Source organism: Egretta garzetta, unplaced genomic scaffold, assembly GCF_000687185.1.
Source record: "Egretta garzetta isolate BGI_Z169 unplaced genomic scaffold, ASM68718v1 scaffold409, whole genome shotgun sequence".
In the NCBI taxonomy this organism is placed as follows: Eukaryota; Metazoa; Chordata; class Aves; order Pelecaniformes; family Ardeidae; genus Egretta; species Egretta garzetta.
Window position 1 is genome coordinate 170826 of NW_009260767.1, and position 22205 is coordinate 193030.

The 22205-nt window shown below is 40.7% G+C and overlaps 1 protein-coding gene across 1 annotated transcript in view; it reads right to left on the reverse strand.

Moving 5' to 3' along the window:
- Nucleotides 1-1197: 1197 nt before the first annotated feature.
- The window catches only part of GLB1 (galactosidase beta 1), a 37936-nt gene continuing 16928 nt past the window's right edge, over nt 1198-22205 (reverse strand). The window contains exons 11-16 of the mRNA XM_009646143.2: nt 21370-21444; nt 15561-15650; nt 13514-13627; nt 12276-12407; nt 8696-8935; nt 1198-4062 (exon numbers count right to left, since the gene is read on the reverse strand). Of these exons, the coding sequence (XP_009644438.1) occupies nt 3802-4062; nt 8696-8935; nt 12276-12407; nt 13514-13627; nt 15561-15650; nt 21370-21444 (912 nt within the window). The 3' untranslated portion in view covers nt 1198-3801. The remainder of the gene's footprint in view (nt 4063-8695; nt 8936-12275; nt 12408-13513; nt 13628-15560; nt 15651-21369; nt 21445-22205) is intronic.

The window sequence follows — 22205 nt, forward strand, 5'->3', positions numbered from 1 at the left end:
CTTGCACACAGCCTGCTATGAACACATGCTGGGGAGTTTTATGAGCAAGACTGTGCTGCCCATTACAACACTATAGAGTTAAAAGCAGGACCTTCCTAAGACCCTGACTTTGGAGTCCTATCTATACTTGGCTCCTGAGGGACAGATGTATGTGCTAAAGTCCAAAACAGGAATTCGTAAATACATTGCTGATTCCTTGGCCACAAAGACCATATATTCTACTGAAAGGGGACTGCATTACCAAGGGCCTGAAGCACTGGTTCTGTGAAACCTCTTGTAGGTAACACACACCTTCAAGACTTCCCCCAAAGCTAAGGACTCTGGTTCGCTACTCCCATCTTTGATAACATAACAAGCAACAGAAAATACCTTCTGAAAAGGGATTTTTAAACATAGTCTTTATTCAGCATGACAAAGATCCCCATGACATCTTTTCCAACATTTTTCCATTCAGCTCTTTGCATCCAGTTTGAAGATCATCTCTTCCTGCCCAGTTTTGCCTCCTCATTGAAGGAGAACCATTAAAGCAGACCTCATTCTTCTGTAGCTTCCAGTTCCCTTTGTCACACGACCTTCCAGCCAGGACCTCAAGGCTGGCTACCATACTTTTAAGTCCTGGCCTGAAAGACAGCTTTGTGGCAGCTTAGTAATTTCTTTCAAAAAAGCTGCTGTGGCACCTGGACCAGGTCATTAGGGACCTCACCACCCTTTCACACCCTTGCTGAGTCTTCTGTGTTGCTCTGTACCTCCCAAAATTTCTGCAAACCCAGTCCATCAGGGAGCTTATAAGATAACAGAAAGTGCACGAAACTGTTTCAGAGCACAAAGACATACTTCACGTTGGCTGTGGACAGTGAAACTGATAACTGGCTTACATACAGCAATGAAGACTTCAGTTAGCCATTGACAAGTTTCCTAACAGTAAACACTAGAATAACTTGCCTAGGAAAGTCTGGGGTCTCCATCACAGGAAACTTTTGAGGAACAGGTTAAACAAACACACTCTGAATACTTCTGATACAGATGACATTGGCTTAGGGTACAGAGGCATAGGACTAGATCATCTCTCACAAACCTTTCATCTTATATTATTTGTTAAAATGGTGTTTGCGGTCTGGAAAAGATACATACAAGAAGAGGTTAAAACACGTAGACACAGATGATAGAACCACATTTGAGGATAGGTTAAAATAACTAACCTGTTCGAGACTGCAAAAGAGCAAATGCCAAGTTGTTCCATTTTATATCACATACTCAGTCCTAGGATGACTGCTTGCCAAGGCTAGGAAAGGACAAGCCCCAGCCTTGTGGTACCAGCAGTGGTGTAGGCACAGCGACCCAGTAGGAGACGTGGGTGGTGCAGAACACCCTCCTGCAGCACCTACAGACACATCCTTGGGTAAAGTAGCAGCAAGAAACAACAGGTTCGTCTTGGTAGTGCTGTACTCTGAAGGCCCCTTGTCAGAGATCTCCCTTCTGCATACTCAAATAAACACTGTACCACTTGGCAACCTCTAGCAGCGTTTTCCTGTAGGTAGATCAGGATTAGGAATTGGGGCCCCAACTTTCAGTTCCTTTCTGCAGACAAGAGATCACTTCACTGAAAGCAGTAAATAGGCAGGTGTGTTAATGAAGCTCTCTAGAGTCTGACTTGAAAAACGTAAGCCCATTTTTTCCATGCTGTTCTTGTTAGTCTTATACCTAACCAGATACATGTTTGCAATCCTTGATGAAAAGCCTTTCTGTTTGTAATATTACAGAGAATTATGGCAAAAAGTGAAGTCCCATGGATTACACTTAGTTTTCATGAGTACAATGTAAAATGAAATGAATGAGAGCCAGGAGTTCCACTCTTCTCACAGCACTGACTGCCAGAAAAATAAAAATACTCCTGACTGTTAAAGCTCTGAAGTGTTGTAGGAATAACTAAATAGTACTGTCATTCTGCACACTTCAAGCCACAAAACCCACAACCGGTATGAAACTAATTCTGTTCCATTCCTTACTTTCAAGACCTGGCTCTGAGGTAATTAATACTTCATAATAAACTGCTTGCAAAGCATGTTCCAGGGGCTGCATAGGGATGGTGCCAAGAAAAGAACAAATTAGGGCCCAGGCAGACCACTTTAGCCCAAGAATGAAGTGTGTCAAGTACTGAACATACAGCCTCCAGCCATTAGACTTTGCATCTGAGGTGAGACTTAAGAGTAGAAAATCTCTGGCTCAGGTGAACCTCGTGTCTGGTTTGAAAGCCCATCAAACATATGTCAAACACATAGCAGAGATGTAGATGGAAATGGTGCTCCTTTTCACTCTGTCCTCAGGTGACAGTAATAGTCCTCATCAGCTGAGAAGAAACAAGTTTTTGCACTGGCCATCTCAGAAAAGGGTGGCACCACTGGGGTCCACACAGCCCATGGCAACCACTTCATTTTGCTTTACTTTGCACACATCTTCATAACACAGAAAACAAACGAGACATCAACAAGAACTCCTTCCTTGTCCATAGAGACTTTACAACCTTGCTTCTCCCTTAATACTGTAACTGCTCATAACTGTTCCTCATCCCCTTTTTCCTTCCCAAACAAACACAGGTAGGATTTCATCTTTAAAGAAACATTTTAATAATGTCAGACAAATCAAAGGACGAAACCATACTTTATGGAAATACTTGATTCCATCTTCTTAATCTTTTGTTGTTCAAATCTCACCGAGGAGTTTGCATGATTGACACCAAACCCGTAAGAATCAAAAAGAAGATTCCATCTGTTGTAGAAAGTCAGCTTTACCAACAGAGATTGCTCATCTTTGCAAATATCAGGCACTTACAAAGATCATCAGTTTACTGGAACAAAACTGAAGATATGCATTAATGACTAAAAGAGAATTACAATTCTTTTACTTCCAAGGTGCTGCCCTACGAAAAACAGGTAGTCCAGGCCAATTAGAGGGAAAAAAAAAAAAAGAAAAAGGATCCATTAAAAGGAAAAATGGCTCATTTTAAGACTACATTCTGCAGGCAGGTTAATCAGAGGCTACAGTCCAACCAAAACAGCCTAAATTTTATGTATGTCCTTGTACTTAACAATTTATTTAGTCTTCAGAGATAGCAGAAGGGAAATGGTAAACTGGCTTTCCAAGAGAGGACAGATGCAGACGACAGGGTCCCTCCATGTTACTACTGCTGTAGTAATCATGACCAGCTTGCATTTGAGTGCTGTCTACCACAGTTGTTCTCACTGTTCCCATGAGAAACCAACTGAAACGCCAATTTTTTTGGTCACTTTTGTAAGGTCACTTGCACAGAGGTGAGAAAAATGAGGTCTGCTCAATATTGCCAGTGAGCCCCTTCAGACTATTAATACTAACCAGATGATAAAAATCAGCTGAAAGTCTACTGGCAGTTCTGATCTACCAGTCCACATGAGTAAACAGCAAACTAGTGGGACTGTGCACCCCTTTTGTAGTTGCAAAACATGGTAAAAAAGAAAAGTTATAAGAGGGTTCCTGTAATGTAAGCAGCCTACAAAGACTACATTTTACTAGACTGATGAGACCGTTATCTTCCAGTTGAGTTCAATTCCACAGTACAAGGCAAACTCTAAAGCTACGGCTTTTATTTTTTAATAGAATTTCAGTATTTAACTCTGGCAGATTTAAAAAAAAAAAAAAAAGATCTTTGAAGAATTTGAAGAGTTGCCTCAGCTAAACAACTTGCTGATTAACACAAAGTCTTTAAAAAAGGGAAGTAGGTTTGAGGGAAAGGGAAGCAAAGTGGGGGAAGATAAAGAAATACTCAAATTATAGATGGTCCAGCTGTACGTCTCTAACAAAGAGTTGGGGGACGTCATTTTCATACTGTGTGGTTGCATTGATAATAGGTTTGTCTACAAATTCAATCTCGCATGCCTGGGCACTGCAAGGAGAATGCTCCAGCTCCAACACTGTTATGTTGTTTGGCACCGATGAAACAAGTATATTCCTTGGAACAAAAAGGGTCAACTGAGGACCACGGGCTGGCCAGTAGCGACCAAGATTAAAGCCATTGATCCAAACTTGCCCCTGTTAAGAGAAAAAGAAAAAATAATGACATTTTAGTAATTTGACAGAGATCAAATGATGAAATAGCTTTAAACACAGCGCTCTTCACATAGTAACTGTATTTCCTGCATCCTTCAGTTTGATGGAACACAAGAACAGAAAATCTGTTCAAGAAAACAATAAAGACAGTCCTAAGAATCTATAATCCCTGATGAGTTAAAGCCATTAATAATATTTTAAAAGAAAGTGGTCAAATATTGCAGTATTTCCAAATATGACAATACTTAGAAAAACAGATTTGCAGGTTCCTGGCCCAATTTTGCACCAAGTTTCAGACCAAAGCAAACCTGAAAACAGTATTTGCTTGAAGCTGATTATTAAAAGGAGAAAGAATTTACAAAAGAAAAAAGAGCTCCTAACTCTGTTGTGGCTGTCTGTACAAGTGTAAGACTACATTATCTTGGTAGTCCCTTCCTGTTGGGTGAAGAATACACAGCTTGTCTAGACACATGAAATTCAGATGTCTATTATACTGGTAATAGCTTAGTCAACAAAAGAACTTGTGAAATCATGCTACAAGAGAGTACTGTATTTTGTGGTTGTTACCTACAACCATTAAAATCTTTGGGGGTCTGCTAGCATTAATTTCAATTCAATAAAATTGTTGTTAACTTGGCATACCAACTCTTTAAATTACTTTTTACAGTGGAGGTGGTGTTGTAGAATTCACTTTCTAGCTCAGAGAGAATCCAATACATAGCATTAGTAGCAAGGCTTGCTAAAGCCTTAGGCCACAAGCTGTGAATTTTCACCCTGCATACGCTGACCGCATACTCAACTCAGCTATGTGAAGGAAGGCCCCCAAAACCGGGCAAACCAGAAAGATAAGGTAGGCACAACCATCAGCAGAAGCTGCATCCATTAAGATAAGAAAAGGAACAGCCTGCCTGGAGACAGAGAAAGGATCCAGTGAGGAACAAGAAGACCCCAGACCCAATTATTGCTGTTGGTCTGAACCATCACACAAGAGGAACTTAAGCTGTAAGGGTATAATTGCCCAGGGATTTCTTTGTTTGGGGTCCCTCTCCGGAGGCACCCAGCTCAAGCTCTTTTTTACTCCTGTACCACTCAAGGAATTCAAATGGCATTATGTCGTGTTGGAGAGACTGCTTCAGGGAAACCTAGGGTCGAGCCTGAAGGGGAGAAAGCACCTGTGAGTGAGGGTGTCCGTGAGTGAGAAGTCGAAAAGGAGCACCCGTCGGCTTGGTGGAGCTGCCCGCTGCGAAGGGACTCTGTCCCTAGCAGTTAAAGTCTCGGGTGGTGTGTGCACAACTCCCTGAACGGCGTGAGAATGCTGGGGCAGCAGCTTCTCCATTAACAGTGTCCAGAACCACAAGATCAAAATACTGTTCTAACATTATAAATATCTTAAGTTCAAAAGATAAATCAAAACTAGGCAAGAGGAAAAAGAAAAAAGTCAAAACAGTCATTTATACACCACAAAACAGACACACTGAAGTGACGCAAATGCAGACTTTTCCAATATAAATTGGTGAGTTGCAGAATGTTCGGTAAAACTGTAAATGGACTACTACTGAGTTGAGCTGAATTTTGCTTCATTAAACAAGACATAAGGGAGGATATACAGCTGATGTGGACAAATTTGCTTTTACTCCTCCTCAGTGTCTTTTCATCTTACATTAGACAAGAGTTCAGTGGACAAGAAAAGGGACATGAACAGATAACTGCATCTGTGTTTTCCCTCGTGCTTTGGTCTTTGGTAATCAGAATATAGAGGAAAAACAAACTCATGGCATTGATGTACACTGATAAAAATAATAAAATAATCTGAATCAAGGGAAAGTAAGGACTTCTACTGCACTCCTGGTGATTTCTAAAATTGCCTGGGATAGCTGAAATCAGAATACTTCTAAAGTATTTACAGAAGCACAATTGTAATCTAGTGAGTATTGCTGTTCAAGCTGGTTTGGAGGTATTTTTCTTGTGTTTTCTCTCTTTCAAGTATTTATTAAAAGAAATTTTATGAAACTCACAAGAGAAATCTTACAAGGAGCTGGTGCATTTGCAAATGCAGGTGAGTTATTTCAGCTCTGTATCCACTTCCGTGTTAGAAGATCCTATCTTGCACAGTTCTGCCAAGGTGTTAATAAACTTTGACCTCAAACTTTTTTTTTTAATTTTTTTTTTTAAATCAAGTTTATCTTGCTTTGTGGCTTGGTTTTGCTGTATTAAAAGGCAAGAGAAGAGCTATTTATTTAAGCTCACTACTGTGCTTCTGTAGTAGTTTTAGAAGAAAACATGGCATTAATGCAACCTCCCCACACACAAGATGAATTAGTGAATGTACCCACCAGGCAGCAGCCCACCTCCTACAGAGAGTGACGGTAACCCTGGAGGAGGTAGGATTTTACTGTAGGAATCAACTGCACTAGAGTTCTAATGCAGGAGATATAATCAGACACTTCTCTGTTCCTGATCTTAATCAGTCACTGGTTGTAACTCATTTTTCCAGTAAAGCTATGAAGTTAATTTCTCGATTCCAAACTGTCCTTATTAACATTGCAGTTTCTAAAGACTGCAGACTCAGGAATTTGTATACCCTAGACCAGCAAATCCTGCCACTATACATACTACCAATAAATATGCCCTGGACAGAAATCAAGAACAGTCCTGACTCCAAATGCTCTTTTCTGTTGAAGGAAAAAAAAAAACTTCCGATAAATCTAACCATACAGTCAGGGGCACGCACACTTAAGGGCATTGTGCTTCCTCAAGCAAGGGTGGAGGAAGTTTTATTAACAGTGAAAGGTCTAAAAACCACTGAAGGCAAGCAAGCTACAACATAGGTCATGACTGCTAAAGCTGCACCCTTCTTCCACACTGTCCAGCATAACATGTACCTTGTCTTAATACTCAAAGGCAGGATCAGTATTAGAACTATATGTTTTCTTGGTAAGTGGTGTTTCCATGGTTTTCCAACTACTCAAACAGGTGGGTTTTAACCCCCATTAAAAGTCCCTCTCCACACCTTGGCATCAGCAATTTATACAGCACCACTCAAGGAAATAAGGCCCAGACCAGCGGGACCTGAACGGAATTTAAACCCTTATGGCCCTCTGCCTTAAAGGCATTTGCTCATTGGTAAAGTCATCTGGAAGTCTCAGTTTCCACATCCAGTATCACCTCAACCTTATTACTCCTGGGTAGCTTTTTTAAAACTTTGGTCGAATCCATATAAAGCTTGAAGGATCAACTCAATAGCCCTACTTATAGTTTGCCTAGGATCTCTTCACCTTGACTGTTTTAGAGGGTATACAAACGATGTAAAACAGAGGTTTCTATATTGAGTAGATGAGAGGAAAAGACTCCCACCAATACATGAGAATTCTTGCATTCATTTGCCATTTCAAAGATGAGTTTGCCAACAGGTAGGTACGGTCATCTTGTGTCCTGAAGATTTGATTCACAGGGTCACAGAATATACTGCAGAAGTCTCAGATTCCAGTTACTGTGCAAAGAGCTATTTTTGGATTTTATTCAGTGATTGTGTAAGATAGTCCCTGTTCCTATATATGTGCATAAGTCAGACTTCCTCATCCAAGCTCAGTGCCAGCAACACTAAGTGCCTGCAATGAATCAGTCTTCTGCATATTGGGAAGTGCTTTAACCACTACAATACTGTAGACAGATCACCAGCAACTCCTTCTCCTGCTCTATTTGAATAGCAGTAAATTGTTTCAGAAAAGGAATAATTTTGCTACCTAACACTATCACAGGCACTTCCCTGAAGCCTGGACTTAAATGCTTAGGCCTCCAAGAGGAGCGACAGTTCAGTGCACACATCCTGCACTCTGTGCCTCCCACCAGCTAGTTGAACTGGTCCTTACCCATCCTGCATGCTGGCTGTTTCAAACTGCTCCAGCTACGCTCCAGCCCTATGAGAAGTTCCCGTTAACAGAGATCTGCCCACAAGCTTCTCACAGCAGCGCTCTCTGATCTGTTCAGTCCAGTTACAGGGTAACCTCCAGAAGACAACCAGTAACATCTTCCATGCATTGGATCCATATCTACAGGCACAACACCAGAAGTTGTGTCCAACGCTCTCTATGCTTTGTAACAGGATCCATAGTTCCTCACACAACACTGCAAATACATTCTTTGTTACTTTTAATCAATATAAACAGGAAAGTGCCCTGTAGCATGTCACTTCCTCCAGAAAAAAGTGCTTTATCTCAAGGCATGTATTCACTCCCTCCCTCCAAAACACTGCTTCTGCTCCACATCTCAAGACACACACAAAAAAAATCCAACACAACTAAACACAGCATTTCTAAATAGCCTGACAGTTCATCTTTCTCACTATTGAAAAACTAGGGTTTGGGGTTTTTTTTTTTGATGCTCCACTTTCTAGCCCAATACCATGTATCTTTTGAATATGTTCCTCATCTCTTAATGGTTTATCTCCAGATTTGTTTAAAGCAAAGAATCCATTTCCTAGTTGTCTAAATGTATATGAGACACCCCACCACTACAACCAACTTCTACCCATCCAAGAGAGGTAGAGTTTGATCATCCATAGAAGTTTCAGTAGCTTTTTGAGTAGACTTCAAGTTTTTACAGCAAAATGTTGTACCTTTGTCCAGCCAGGAAACTTGACATAGGTGTCTTGAGGCAAGTCTGGAATCCCTCCAGGAACTGAAAGTCTACCAGTGTAAAAAGTAGGTGCTTCATAACTTAGAGGACTGCCAACAGATCTCTCTGGTTCGTCAAGGTGTCCATTAATGTCATGGTTCACTGCTCCATCTACGTCTAGAGGATAGATTTCCCATTCAATGAGTGTATCTTGATCAAGAGTTAAATTCGAAACTAGACCCTAGGAGGAAGAAAAAAACACCACCAAAAAATAACATAATTAGCTGCGTGTTACTGCAGTGAGTTGGCTGCAACTATAAAACAGTCAGAAATAAAAATTGAATCAAAGTATTTGCAACAGCTGCCAATCTGTATGAAAAAAACAAGCATCTGGTCTTCACCAAGTTATAAGCTTTCCTTAAGAATAAAGGGTTTCATTTATCCTCTATGAAAGACTTGTTCCTCTTCAAGGTTTTGAGCTTCCACTGATGCCCAAGTTGTTTTGGTTTGGTTTTTGGGTTTGGTTTGGGTTTTGTTTTTTTTTTTTTTCCAAACTTTTTTTCCTGTAACTGTGAAAATTTCTGTTTTACTTTAACATGAACATGATTCCAAAACCTGGGGCTTAATAAAAAGTAGAAAAAACATTCAATATTGTAAGTTTGAGATACCATCAAGAGATTTGGTAACACTGAGTCACTAACCAAGACATTAACCTGCACAATAGCAGAGAAAGCAGTATTTACTTCCTACAAATCCGCTACAGCCAAAAGACAGTATCACAAAATCAAAGCACGTGCTTTTTGACCCCAATTCAGTGAAATACTTCAAGTTTACAGTCAGCTTCAAGCCCACGAAGTCCTGTTTCATTTCTATGGAACTATGTGTGCAGCACACCAGGGTACTCGCACAATGAATGCGACAGCAAGGTAAGGTCATGATTTACAAAGAGTGAAAGGAACATTAAGTTACCCCTGCACACCCCCTAACTGTGTTATAATAATAATTTCTAAAGTTGTGCTTCAGTGCAATGCAAGGGGTTGATTTTAAACCAAAGCTGCTACATCCATATAATCGCTTGGATAGACCCTGCATAGAAGCTGTTTTTCAGTGCAACTTAAGTTCTGTTGCAAACACCAAATGTCAAACAGGAACAGGCAAAACCACATTTTCTGTGGCCTTGGAGAGCTGATAGTATGCCATGTGTCTGTTCTGATGTCTAATAAGCATTGCACAGGCTCCACAAGCCTCATCATCAGTAAAAGCACTAATTGGTTTTCTCTTCCTTTACTTAGATGCCCACTTTACAGAACTGGAACTTATTTTTCTTATATTAAAATAAAATAGCTGTACAGAGTTAAGTGGCAAAGCTTTTCTATACAACCTAGACTTTAATCTGTCTACCAATGAATTGGAAGTAATGCAACATTACTTTAGCCCAAACTTTCTAACCTGCCTCCCTAAACCCTTAGAAGTAGCTACTAAGCATCCTTACTGCATAAGAATGCATATTCAATGGTCCAGATATGGATATAAATCTTCCAGGTAAAACAACGATATAGACAGCAGTGAGCATGTGAAAAAAATACAGAAAAAACCAGAAACCGCACTCTTCCTTCCTTTGTGTCCTTCAACAACAAGACTTAGATCAGCAGGATCTTTTAAAACCAAAACCCTTTTAAGATTCCTTCCCAAAAGCTAGATGCCTAGTTCAATTTCAAGCTCAAAAAAGTGACAAAAACCCCAGCCAAACAAAACCCAGAAAAGCTACCCTATTTGCTTAAAAATGTGAGGCTTCACAAGTTAGGAACCTCTTCCCCTAAAGTTACTTTTGAAAGCACAAAATATCTAAAACCCAAGGTATTAATATTCCCAGTTTTCAAAATCAACACAAAGAGCAGTGTCATGGAGGGCTTCTATGGGAAGAAGCAATGCACATTTTTCAAAGCTACCCAAGAAAGGGTGCCTACATGGAATCATCCTGCATTTACGATGCACAGATCTACTAAGCTTGCTTTCACTCTTTAATCTTTAAAAGGTTGAAACCCTGGTATAAGTGTGAATTTCAGCTCAACCACAGCAACACTGAGCACCTCCCTAATCCAACCTCTAACCCTCTATTCTGTTACCTTAATTTAGCACTATGTATATAGGTTCCTTATCACTTGGCCTTTTATTAAATAAATAAATGCAACATTTCTGTGGTGAAGACCATGGTGAGGCAGGCTGTCCCCCTGCAGCCCATGGAGGTCCACGATGGAGCAGGTGGATGTGCCCTGAATGAAGCTGCAGCCCATGGAGAGCCTGCGCTGGAGCAGGCTCCTGGCAGAAGCTGTGGCCTGTGCAAGGAGCCCATGCAGGAGCAGGTTTTCTGGCAGGAGTTTTAAGCCCGTGGGGGACCCACGCTGGAGCAGTCTGTTCCTGAGGGACTGCACCCCATGGAAAGGACCCACACTGGAACAGTTCTTGAAGAACTGCAGCCCATGGAAAGGACCCGTATTGGAGAACTTAATGAAGCACTGTATCCTGTGGGTGGGATACACAGAAGAGTAGTGTGAGGAGAAAGGAGTAGCTGAGATGAAGTGTTATCAACTGCCCACATCCTCCATTCCCCATCCCCCTGCACCACTCAGGAGAAGAAGTCAGAAGAGTCAGGAGTGAAACTGAGCCTAGGAAGAAGGGAAGGGTGAGTGGAAGGTGTTTTTAAGATTTGTTCTTATTTCCTGTCCTCCTACTCTGTTTAAATGGCAATAAATTAATTTCCCCAAGTCAAGTCTGTTTTGCCTGTGATGGTAACTGCTGACTGATATCCCTGTCCTTATCTCAGCCCATGAGCTTTTTGTTGTATTTCCTCCTCATCTTGTTGATGGAGGAGGAGTAACAGAGTGGTTTGGTGAGCACCTGCTAGCCAGCCAAAGTCAACCCACCACAGCCGCTCGTGTGGGGAGGTGACAATCCCAAAGTGTAGTATGGACCCAGAAGCATTCGGAAGCTTTCTGATAATTATTTCTAACACCTGATCAGTCCAAATCTGAACGGGCAATTTTGCATGGTAAAGTGGTCGTGAGACAGCCTTTCCTAGTCACACTGAAAATACTGCAAGGGTACGCTACTGACAAATTAAATGGGACATGGAAGAAGATACAAAAGTGTATGTATATATATACACACACAAACACAAATACAGCCCCGGGATTTACAAGGCTCAAAGTACAACCAGGATCTAGACAGATTACCAACCCATTTCTGGAGTTTATCCAAACAGTTTTGCACCTTTTAAAATGTTAGCTATAGGCTCAACTCAACCTGAAAGTCTTGTGGGCGACACTTCGGCTGAAAACATACATGAACCAGTAACAAAAAAAAAAAAAAAAAAAAAAATTTAAAAGATGTCTGTCAGTTTTTAATTCCACTTTGATTTCAGTGACTGGAAAAACTCAAATGAAAACTAGTAACATTTTGAGGTAAAGTTACAGTGTGTAGTCCTGATCCTTTTGCTCTTTCTAACCAACTAATTTCTTTTTAACCTGTGGAAGATGAGGAAAAAGCCATCACGATCCAATAACTCAATTGACTTTACTTACCTTAAAGTCATTATTGTATCTACCAAAGTTGACTCGGCCCATATTCTCTACCAAGATGTCCAGATTTGCTCCAGCCTTCCCAGTTATATTTATCATAAGTGATTTATCCCTTTCAAGGACACCTTGGGGAACCTGTATAAATTACACCAAGAGGAGGAAAACAACAACCATTGAAAACCTACAAAATTCTGCCTCTTCAACTTGCATGAAGAAAAGAAAGGGGATAAAGGAAAGAAACAAGTAAAAAAAATTTTTCCTTTCCTCCTCCTGCATGCAAGCACACACATGCACACACACACAAAGCTGTTATGTCAGTATTCACATTTCAGCACATCTACTCGATGTGCTGCTAGGCAGCATTTGTTTAACTGGCACCATCCCTTTCCTTAGCTGAAGTGAACTAACTTAATCAACTGTTAGAACGCTTGTGGCTTTGATGCACCTGATTCACACAAAGTAAGTTCTCAAGTTTAGTCTAGCAACTGAAAAGATTTTGGTGATTTCAGCGATTAAAAGGGGCTTCATCTTCCAATTAAGCTTGCATCAATATTTAGCTTTATTTATTCCCATTGATACAACATAAGGGAAGAAGAGCTTGATGTGTACAAAAAGGTGATGAGAGTCAATGAATAATTAAAAAATAGGCTATCAAAGTCCATGAATTAATATTAATTCTCATCAAGCAGGAACAAAACTCTGCTTAAAGGAAGAAAGATAGTGTTCATATCCTGTACAATAAACTTCTTTTTTTTTTTTTTTTTTAAACTTGTGGTCAGAAGCCAGTTTCATAAGGTAAGACACAGGCTAAGGCTTCCACTTCCCCCCACCCACAAAAGAAAAAAAAGGAGAATAATTAAAAAGTCATCTATGGAAACACTGTAAAAAGCCACCAAGCATATGTATCATTAATGTATTTAATGAAACTGCAAGTAGACCCTTTAGGATTTTTTTTTTTCACTGAAGTCATGAATCTGTATCAACATTCAAAAATCTCAAAAACGGAAAAAATTACATTTTCCTTAGAAATAATAGTCATATTTTCTGACATATGAATACGAACATTTGTTATGAATCAGCTGTATATGTCCTGACTTCCTTCATCTGATTAAATAAGATTATCTAATAAAGTTGTTTTGGTAAGTTGGAGAAAGGAGGGGAAAAAAAAAAAAGCATACTGTATCCATGACTTTTGTGAAGGCCACTTATAGCAGAAATGAACACCAGCAAACAAAGTTTACCCCATCGACAGAGACATAGGCACGATCATGGACTCCATTTAAAGGTGAAGACAGTTGTGTTGGCTCCGTACAGTTTTTTGGAAGCATAGTTCTGTACAGTACAAACCCAAAATACTAAGAAAAGACAAGAAAGGAAAAAACCAGATTAAAGAACCAAGTCATTCTATAGCTTCAGTTCAGGTCATGAATTAGGAATATCCCACATTCCTGCCTACACGCTTGGATTGAAACATTAACTTTCATTCACTTCAGATAGCATCTGTCACAGATACCAGCTTCGTATTAGAGTTCACTTTGACCTTTAAGTAATGGGTGTAAATTCCACAGAGTTTCCATTTTTAAATGTTTCATCAGAACATTTAATGTAACTTTAAAAGATAAGGGTCTTAGCTATGAAGGTATTTCCTCAATAAAAACAAAGCGGTTAATGACTGTCAGTATTATTTCTCCATTAAAATCAATGAAAAGATAGCTGGGAAATCCCTTGATAACTGAGTTTATATAACAAACTTGAAAGTGCACTTGTCACCCAATGCCCATAAATTGACATGTTCATGAAGTCGATAATATCTATTTTAAAAACTACCCAATTTGCATCAGGAACATTTCACAGTATTTTTCACTAAATTCTCCGCCGCGCGGCCGGGGGGGGGGGGGGGGGGGGAAGTCACAGTCATTGGATTTTTTTCTCATCAGAAGTGAAACACAAATTAAAAACAAGTAAAAAAATGTATTGTTGTCTCTTTCACTCAGTAGCCACAAAGCCATTTATCTTCAAGATTTGGATTAGAATATAACCCTGGCAGGAAAAAGTGAGAGTAAACCATTTCCATTCTGCTCTAATGATTATATTTGCATTACATTCGCAACAAGGTATCCAGGAAAGAGGCGGGGGGGGGAAAAATTAAAATATGCTACGAAGCTCTGCTAGCTGCTGCCTTCTCTCAGGAGTTTTCTTAAGCAGACTACTAAGGGTGGGAAGGCCAGAGAACGAGAGAGAAAAGCCTGCTAGAAGTTACACCCAGCCACAACTTACTACCTGCAGCTTTTCTCACATCACTGTATTAGTGCCTTGGAAAGGAAAAAAACAGAGCTCTGAATGGCTACTTGACTAATGCCATATCCCAGGTATCTGCTGAACTGCTCCCCCCTCTTCTCCCTCCCCCAGCTACTACCACCACCACATTGTCTCCAAGTAGTTTATTTTAGCTGCAAGTTATTAGCACCCATGCTCCAGTCTCCATGAAATTCAGCACAGAAGTGGTCAAGGAGCCATGTAACCTTAAAGGAAAGGCAGAGTCCCTCAGCAGCAAGGGAAAGATCTTTGACTGCGGAAAGACATGCAAAGACACCAAAATTGACAGGGAAACTGATGCCAGGACTGACAGAGGGAGAACACAGGGGAAAGTGGGAGTCAGCAGAAGTCACAGGAAAACACAGAAAAGGGTATTTTTCCTATCTCAACCAGTGGGGTGAATGACCTTGACTGTGGGTTGCAACAGCTCCAAGAGGTTGCTCCCAAAGGTTTCCCTCACCGCATTCTCTTGCCTCGCTATATATGTGTAGTAAAAGGACTACAAATAAGTAGGAGGTCCCACAGAAGCGTCAAATGGATTGCATTCCCCAATCTCCAGGCCCCCTGACTTGTATGAGAAAGCAGTGTCTCAGCCACTGTACTCACTCTGATAGCAGGTGGGGAGCGGCAAAAGAAGAACAGGATAAGGAAAATGAATAGTGAAGAAAATGACAGACTAAAAAAAGTCTCTTATGAACCTGAAAATCAATACTTCAGAGAGGAGAGAGATAAAGGTGAAAGCCTGGACAGCATTCATGGAAAGAGGAAAACCTCAGGTGCAAAACAGGAATATAGAATGTAGAATATGGAAAGGTCTCCAATGCAAAAATCCTGGACACCTTTATAATACTCTTACACCTAATCTCAGCACAGAAGTGTAAGACACTGGACATAAGAAGAGTCATACCACAGAGGGTTGTTCAAATAAACTTTACAAAATTACTGCAAAGTGCCTACTGAAGGAATCCTCACCTGCTTTAGCTGAACAAAGGTTAATGGGTAAGTGCTTTTCACCGGTCCCGCAGGTGACAGCCTGTCAAGAACCTCCAGCAGAGTGCCCACCTGCAGCATAGAAAAAAGCAGATACATGAATGTCAGTAAATTTCAATCCAAATATAACAGTTTGTATATCCAGCCACCTAGCTGCATGTCCAGAAAGCAAAGAAATTGTAAGCCTTTACATCATCCTTACAGACACATTCATAATACAATACAGTAGAGAGAACAGATGAACTCTGAAAAACATGCTACATGTGGAGCAATGTTTTAAAAATCCAGATTCTTGGATTTTATGATGCTATGCATTCATAAAAATGAAAGTGATCCTGTATTATTGAATGAGAACTAACCCAAGAGTTTCTCACCAAAAACTTTTATAAACAAACACAACTGCTCTGGACAATTAATACAAAACAACCATATTATCTAAAATTTGCTCAGTTATATGTACAATCAAGCTAGGGAAAATGCCACTGATTTCCAGTGAGTTACTCTGGAATCATCCTGAGCTAAGTAGGGATACAATTTGGTTCCATCAAGAATTATCCAAGATGAATTTACCCTATTTAGTCTTAAATAATTCTAGAACCCCTAAGGCTGTAATTCAGTGTCACATATGAGTAGCTGGACTGATTTTAGTGAGACTGGGAGCAAGGTTTAGGCTAGTCACATACATAAGTACCTTGATGAATAAGGACTTACATCTGTACAATTAAATTGCCTTTTGTTGCCATCTGCAATTTCTTTTTGCAATTATAGTTTTCTACTCATCTACAATTCTCTCTCAAACCCCACTATCGACTTTATGTTAGTCAAGATGCACACATTATGCCTAGTCTTACAAGCTCAAGAAATCGATTGCATCCATATTTTTCATGCAAGATGTCAGTCTGTTTCACCAGAAGAATTGTCACTGTTCAGTGGTAATTACATATCAGACATTCAAAGTATTTCTCAAATGCAGATTTACTTTCAAATGCTTGAGAAAAAAACAGTAAAAATATTAGGCATTTAAAGTCATGTAAACTGTATACTACAAGAGCATTCAACAGCAATACAAACTTCTGAGGTGACTTCAATAATGGAAGTGTTGAATTTTTGCAGAGCATACATGAAATTCAGCAGTGCTGAAATATTATATATTAAAATGACATTGCTGTGCAAAATCCTGTACATGACAGAAGTCAGCATGAATCATCTATGTACATGCAATCATTTCTTCAGTATAGTACTGGTTTTGGCTGGGATAGAGTTCCATTTCTTTATAGTAGGTTTATGGGGCTACATTTTGGATATGCGCTGAAAACAGTGTTGATAACACAGGGATGGTTTTCTTACTGCTGGGCAGGGCTTACACAGAGTCAAGACCTTTTCTGCTTCTCACCCCACCAGCGACTGGGGTGGGTGTGCACAAGAAGCTGGGAGGGGGCACAGCTGGGACAGCTGACCCCAACTGACCAAAAGGATATTCCATACCACATGAAGCTGGGGGAAGAAGGAAGGAAGGGGGGGGACACGTTTGCAGTGATGGCATTTGTCTTCCCAAGTAACCATTACATGTGATGGAGCCCTGCTTTCTTGGAGATGGCTGAACACCTGCCTGCCAGTGGAAGTGGGGAATTAATTCCCTGTTTTGCTTTGCTTGCGTGCATGGCTTTTGGTTTACCCATTAAACTGTCATTATCTCAACCCACAAGTTTTCTCACTTCTACCTTTCCGATTCTCTCCTCCATCCCACCAGGGGTGAGTGAGCAAGTGGCTGTGTGATGCTTAGCTGCTGGCTGGGGTTACACCACAACAAGCAGGTGACGTAGATCTAAATGGACTTTCAAAATGAGCTTCTCTCAACTCTTTAGTGAGGAACAAGAAAACAAAAGGAGGCCATAAGCACACAAAGGGTAGGGTAATGCCATCACTACCTGGAGGTTGGGTCACCCTCACTAGTCCGTAGGCAAGCATGTTTACCCTGGTAAGAAGGCTGTCAGTCAAATGATGGCTTGCAAAATTTTAATGAAAGTAGTTTGCTCTTATGTTTTCAGTTTAAGCACTGTACCTAAATTAACAATCAGCTTTCATAGTGTAAAATTCCCCAAATGCTCTGGACTCTGTATACACTCCATTTTTTATCTTCTGCTCCTCCAAGTACTGTTGAAGCAATATGCAGGACTCGGCAGGCCACAGGAGAGAGCAAACTGCCAGCTCTCGTACAACAGCTGTGAAGCAAGAGATGAGTATCTTTGCACAGACACTCACAGAGTTGATTTATAAAACTGAAGAACATTCCAATGAGCATTAATAGTCTTGGCCTCAGGCGGACAATGAAATTGGAAACAAACATAAGCAGTATTAAGATGCACGTGGTCACCTGAATGAGCTACTAACTGGCAATGAGCGCTGCTATGTGCCTTGCTGAACTGAGTATAAGCACCTTGTACATGTGCCTGTTTGACTTTTTTTTTTTTTTTTTTTTTTTTTTTTTTTTTTTAGTTCTTTCTACCAAGGGGGCTTCTATGCTGAATAAAGGTCAACCACATATGATTCACTTATGGACTAGGCTGGTAGAAGCTTGTTTCTTTGAAACTTCAAAGGATTTTTTTTTGTTCAGCTTTTCACTCTTAAGTGGCGCATACAAAAAAAAAAAACCAACAAAAACCCCCAAAACCAAAACAAGATCTGCTCTTGCTGCAAGTTCCTGTTGACCTCTACTTAGTGGACAATCGGTATCAAAATAGAAACTTAACAGTAAATTTAAAAATTACAAATACTGTCAAGAAATTTGAAAAACTCAACCTGTAAACCAACGTATTACTACTAATAAAAAATATTAATACTTTTTTTATCCTCAAGAGCAAGGTCTTCAAAGCCAAAGCGCAAGGTCAAGCATGAAAAAGCAACCCCAAAAAAATAGCTCCAACTGGAATGATATCCTGTTTGCTTAACCCCTTTCTGCCCACAACTCATACCAGCATCACCTGCTAATTGCTATTACCCGAGCTCTCCAAATCCCAAGAACTGAGTACAACTCCAGAACCTACAAGTCTACAGGTTGCAGTGCTGGTGCAGACATTTCCTTGTGACCAAGCATTCTTCAGGGCCCCCCAAGTGGTGACCAGAAACTACCACCTGCTCGCAAGCCTGCACAGCCACACAGAAACATTGCAGGCACCAAGACTCATTCATTTCCCTCTGGAAAGGATGAGACCACATTCTGGGTCTTAAACCTCTAAACCCTGTCATCTTGCTCACATTCCCTTAGCCCATCTATTGGTGTTCTGCCTTTGCCTGCCTTCATTTCTCATCTTCAGCACTTCTCTTTTGCATCTATGCAAAAGAGGAGTTGTTCATAGTCTGCTTTCCTGTCTTCTGTAGCAATGCCAGTGTCCCCAGCATCTTTTAATAAATTACCTTTTTTTCCCCACCCAGGAGAATTCTTTAAAATAATTCAATAGCTCAAAGTAAACAATTGCCTGATCAGGGAACAGAAGAGGGTTTTTATTTTTTTATTTCTTTTCCCTCCCCAACTAGCCTGGGTTCCCCAATTATTTTCATCTGGGGCAACCTATCTGTCAACCTCCAAAAACCAGCAAATACGACAGGCAGCACTACTAAGGGCAAAGATCTCTTTTCCTCAAGTTTAGGTCCTGAGTAGCTGATCAGGTATTTAAGGACTGAATTTTCACAGAATATCTTGGCGGGGCGGGGGGCGGGGGGGGGAGAACAGTCTGCTCTCGTTACATATACCTCTGTAAAGTACACCATATGGCTCCTGAAAATACTCTGGAGTTTCCTTTCCCTCTTCCTTTCTGCAAAAGTGTCAAAGGAGTTGGTTCACTGCAGTAGATTCAGTGCTCTGCAGGGCACACAGAGTGCTGTTCTAGCACTCTCACTGCAAACGACGTAGCTGGGAAGTTCACTATTACCAAAGCCAAGTCTTATAATTTAGAATATTCCTGATATTCACCCAAATACATTCAGGCTTCTTCATATAACAAGGTGCACTGGATCTGGTCCCAGCAGGGGCTAGAATGCATGATGGAGTTGGGCGGACTGCTTTGGCTGGGATGGTATGAACCCTCTGTTATTTGAGACTCATCCTGTGTTGCAGGGTAACCAAACAGAGAAGTAAACTGCTGCTGAAGTTAAGCCGTGGGTTCACAGCGCAAGAAGTAGCCTTTTTCCCAGAAAACAATTCTAGAGGCTTTCAGTGCAGATTGCAGTGTATGTACAGGCAACGAGAGGAACCTCACACCTCGCAGTTTAGACATGCCATCTGGATTCCCAAAACTGCTGGGTGGAGAGTAAAACACCTCCTCTCAAAAAAGCACGAAGTGTAGAAGATTACAAGGTGCAGGCACAGGGCTCACAGCGTGATGGCCAGGTCAAAGCTGTGGTAGTCGAGCAAGTTGTCATCCGACTCCTCCTTTGTAAGACAGGTGTCTGGGCTGGGAACCCTGCAGCATTTATTTCTTGAAGGCATGAAAGAGAAAGTTCATCATTCTAGTGAAGTTGGACAGCCTTATCTGAGAAACATGAACCATGAGAAAATGGTAGAATCAAAATCTGATTGCTCGGCTCCCAAATGCTGGCCACCTATGGCAGCAGTAGAAGTGGTGGGTGTACTGATAACGGTATATAATTAGTCACTACCAAATACAAGCCAGTTCAGTGAAACCTCATATGGCAACCCCTGCCTTAAAAGGTCTGAAGATACTCAAAGGTTGTTGAAAATGATACAGATCTGTTTCAACTTCACTGGTGAATCACTTTTATACAAAAAGTATTTCTGCCCACCACTAGAGTGGGATGACTTGAACACAACTGCAAAGCCTTATCACTACCAAATTTTGCACCTTTTCAGCTGTTGTGCATAACAGATCAGATACATCGCTGATCGGAAAGGTGGCTACCAAATTAAAAGTACAAAGTATAAAATCAAAGTATTATGAATTACAGTATCCAGTACACCAACTGCAGTAATCCTCCACCTCAAAACATTTTGTCTGTGCCCAGCAGAACAAATATAGCCAAGTTCATACCTGTTGTCTCTTCCATCCCCTCCTTAAATCATCCTCTACACTCACTGCAGGAACCTAGTTCTTAACCATATTTCACAGAAAGTTGTCACTGGTCCTAAAATGATGGTGCTACGGACAAACCGCAGCTACTCATGTGCTGACCTGTTAATACCAGTATTGTCAGATAAGATATAGCAAGGCTGGGTTCTGCATGCTACGTTCTGTACGCTTTTCCCTTGGCAGGAAACTAAGGTACTTTCTTTCATCAGCCACAGATTTTCACAAATCTTGTAAGAAACTTTTCAATCAACTTGAAAATCCTGTTGATAAACATTCCATATTCAAAATGTAAACACCTAGAACTATTTAAAAAGGTATGTATATCCTACCTGCTGCTTCTACTTCAGAGGCACCACCAGCTACAAAAACACTTGGCTCATAGCTCTCAGGCCAGCATTTCCCCAGCTACATTACTTACACATGGAGTTCTTAGACAACTAGGATTGTAATATTTCAGGCACATACTACATACTGTGAAATTGTCTTTTTGTATCCAGATAACATACATTTTCTCATTTTCCACCATGGGCATGATTTGTAACTCCCAAGCACTGCTCCCTCCTTCCTGAAAGTTTGCTTTCAAGGTTTTCCTCTTTATTTTGTACGCTATCTAAAGACTGCCACAACACCCTCATAAAAATTTTTTGCAAAAAGCAAACATACATTGCCACAGCAAGATACACAACGTATTACAGATGTTAACTTACCTTCTGCAAACGAACCTTCCCGTATGCAAATTTGGGTGTTGTCGGAGGGATAAGACCTTCTGGTAACTGCTTGTACTAGAAAGGGAAGGAGAAAAAAAAAAACAACACACAAAACTTAAATACAAACATGCTTTAACTGAATTCTCACTTTCCACTTCACAACTTACAAGGTAAGTAGAACTTTGGCTAAAAGTAGATAATCTCACTGTGCTAAAGGATTACAGCTGCATCTAGTCTAAGATGGAGGGGTTTTTTTAAAAAAAATATCTGACTTTATCACATATGGTAAATAATTTTTAATAACTACTCAACTTGAGGTAAGGGTAAAAAGCCTTAGCAAACAAGCTGCCAAAGAATCACAGTGCCCTTGGAGCCCTCCTGTGGCTAGAGCTTGTGTTACTGTCTTCTACAACCCTCCTGCAGTCATCTCCCCGGTCCATGGGAGCTTGAGTTAACCTTTCCAAGTCTATAGGGTAGTATTTCCACCTGACCCTTCCTTAGCAGCACTTCCATATGGGAATCATTAGCCTCTTGCGCCTTTCCTTTCAGTGTTACTGCACTCCACCACCACCTGCTAATCCATTACTGCCTGGCCTGGTTTCTTTGAGAAGCAGGTCTTGAGATCACAGCTTTCTGCACGGCTCCATGAACCCTTGAGGTCCCATTGCTAGCTTCCCTCTGGTCCTGGTCTAGTCAACTGCCCAATCAATCATAGAGAAACATGACAAGGAAACTGACTGCTGGCTTATTTCTGTTTACTTCTTGCCCTATATCTCTAGGAAGAACCACCTGAGATCAGCAGAGAAAAGGGGTGAAGGATGTCCACCACTTTCTTG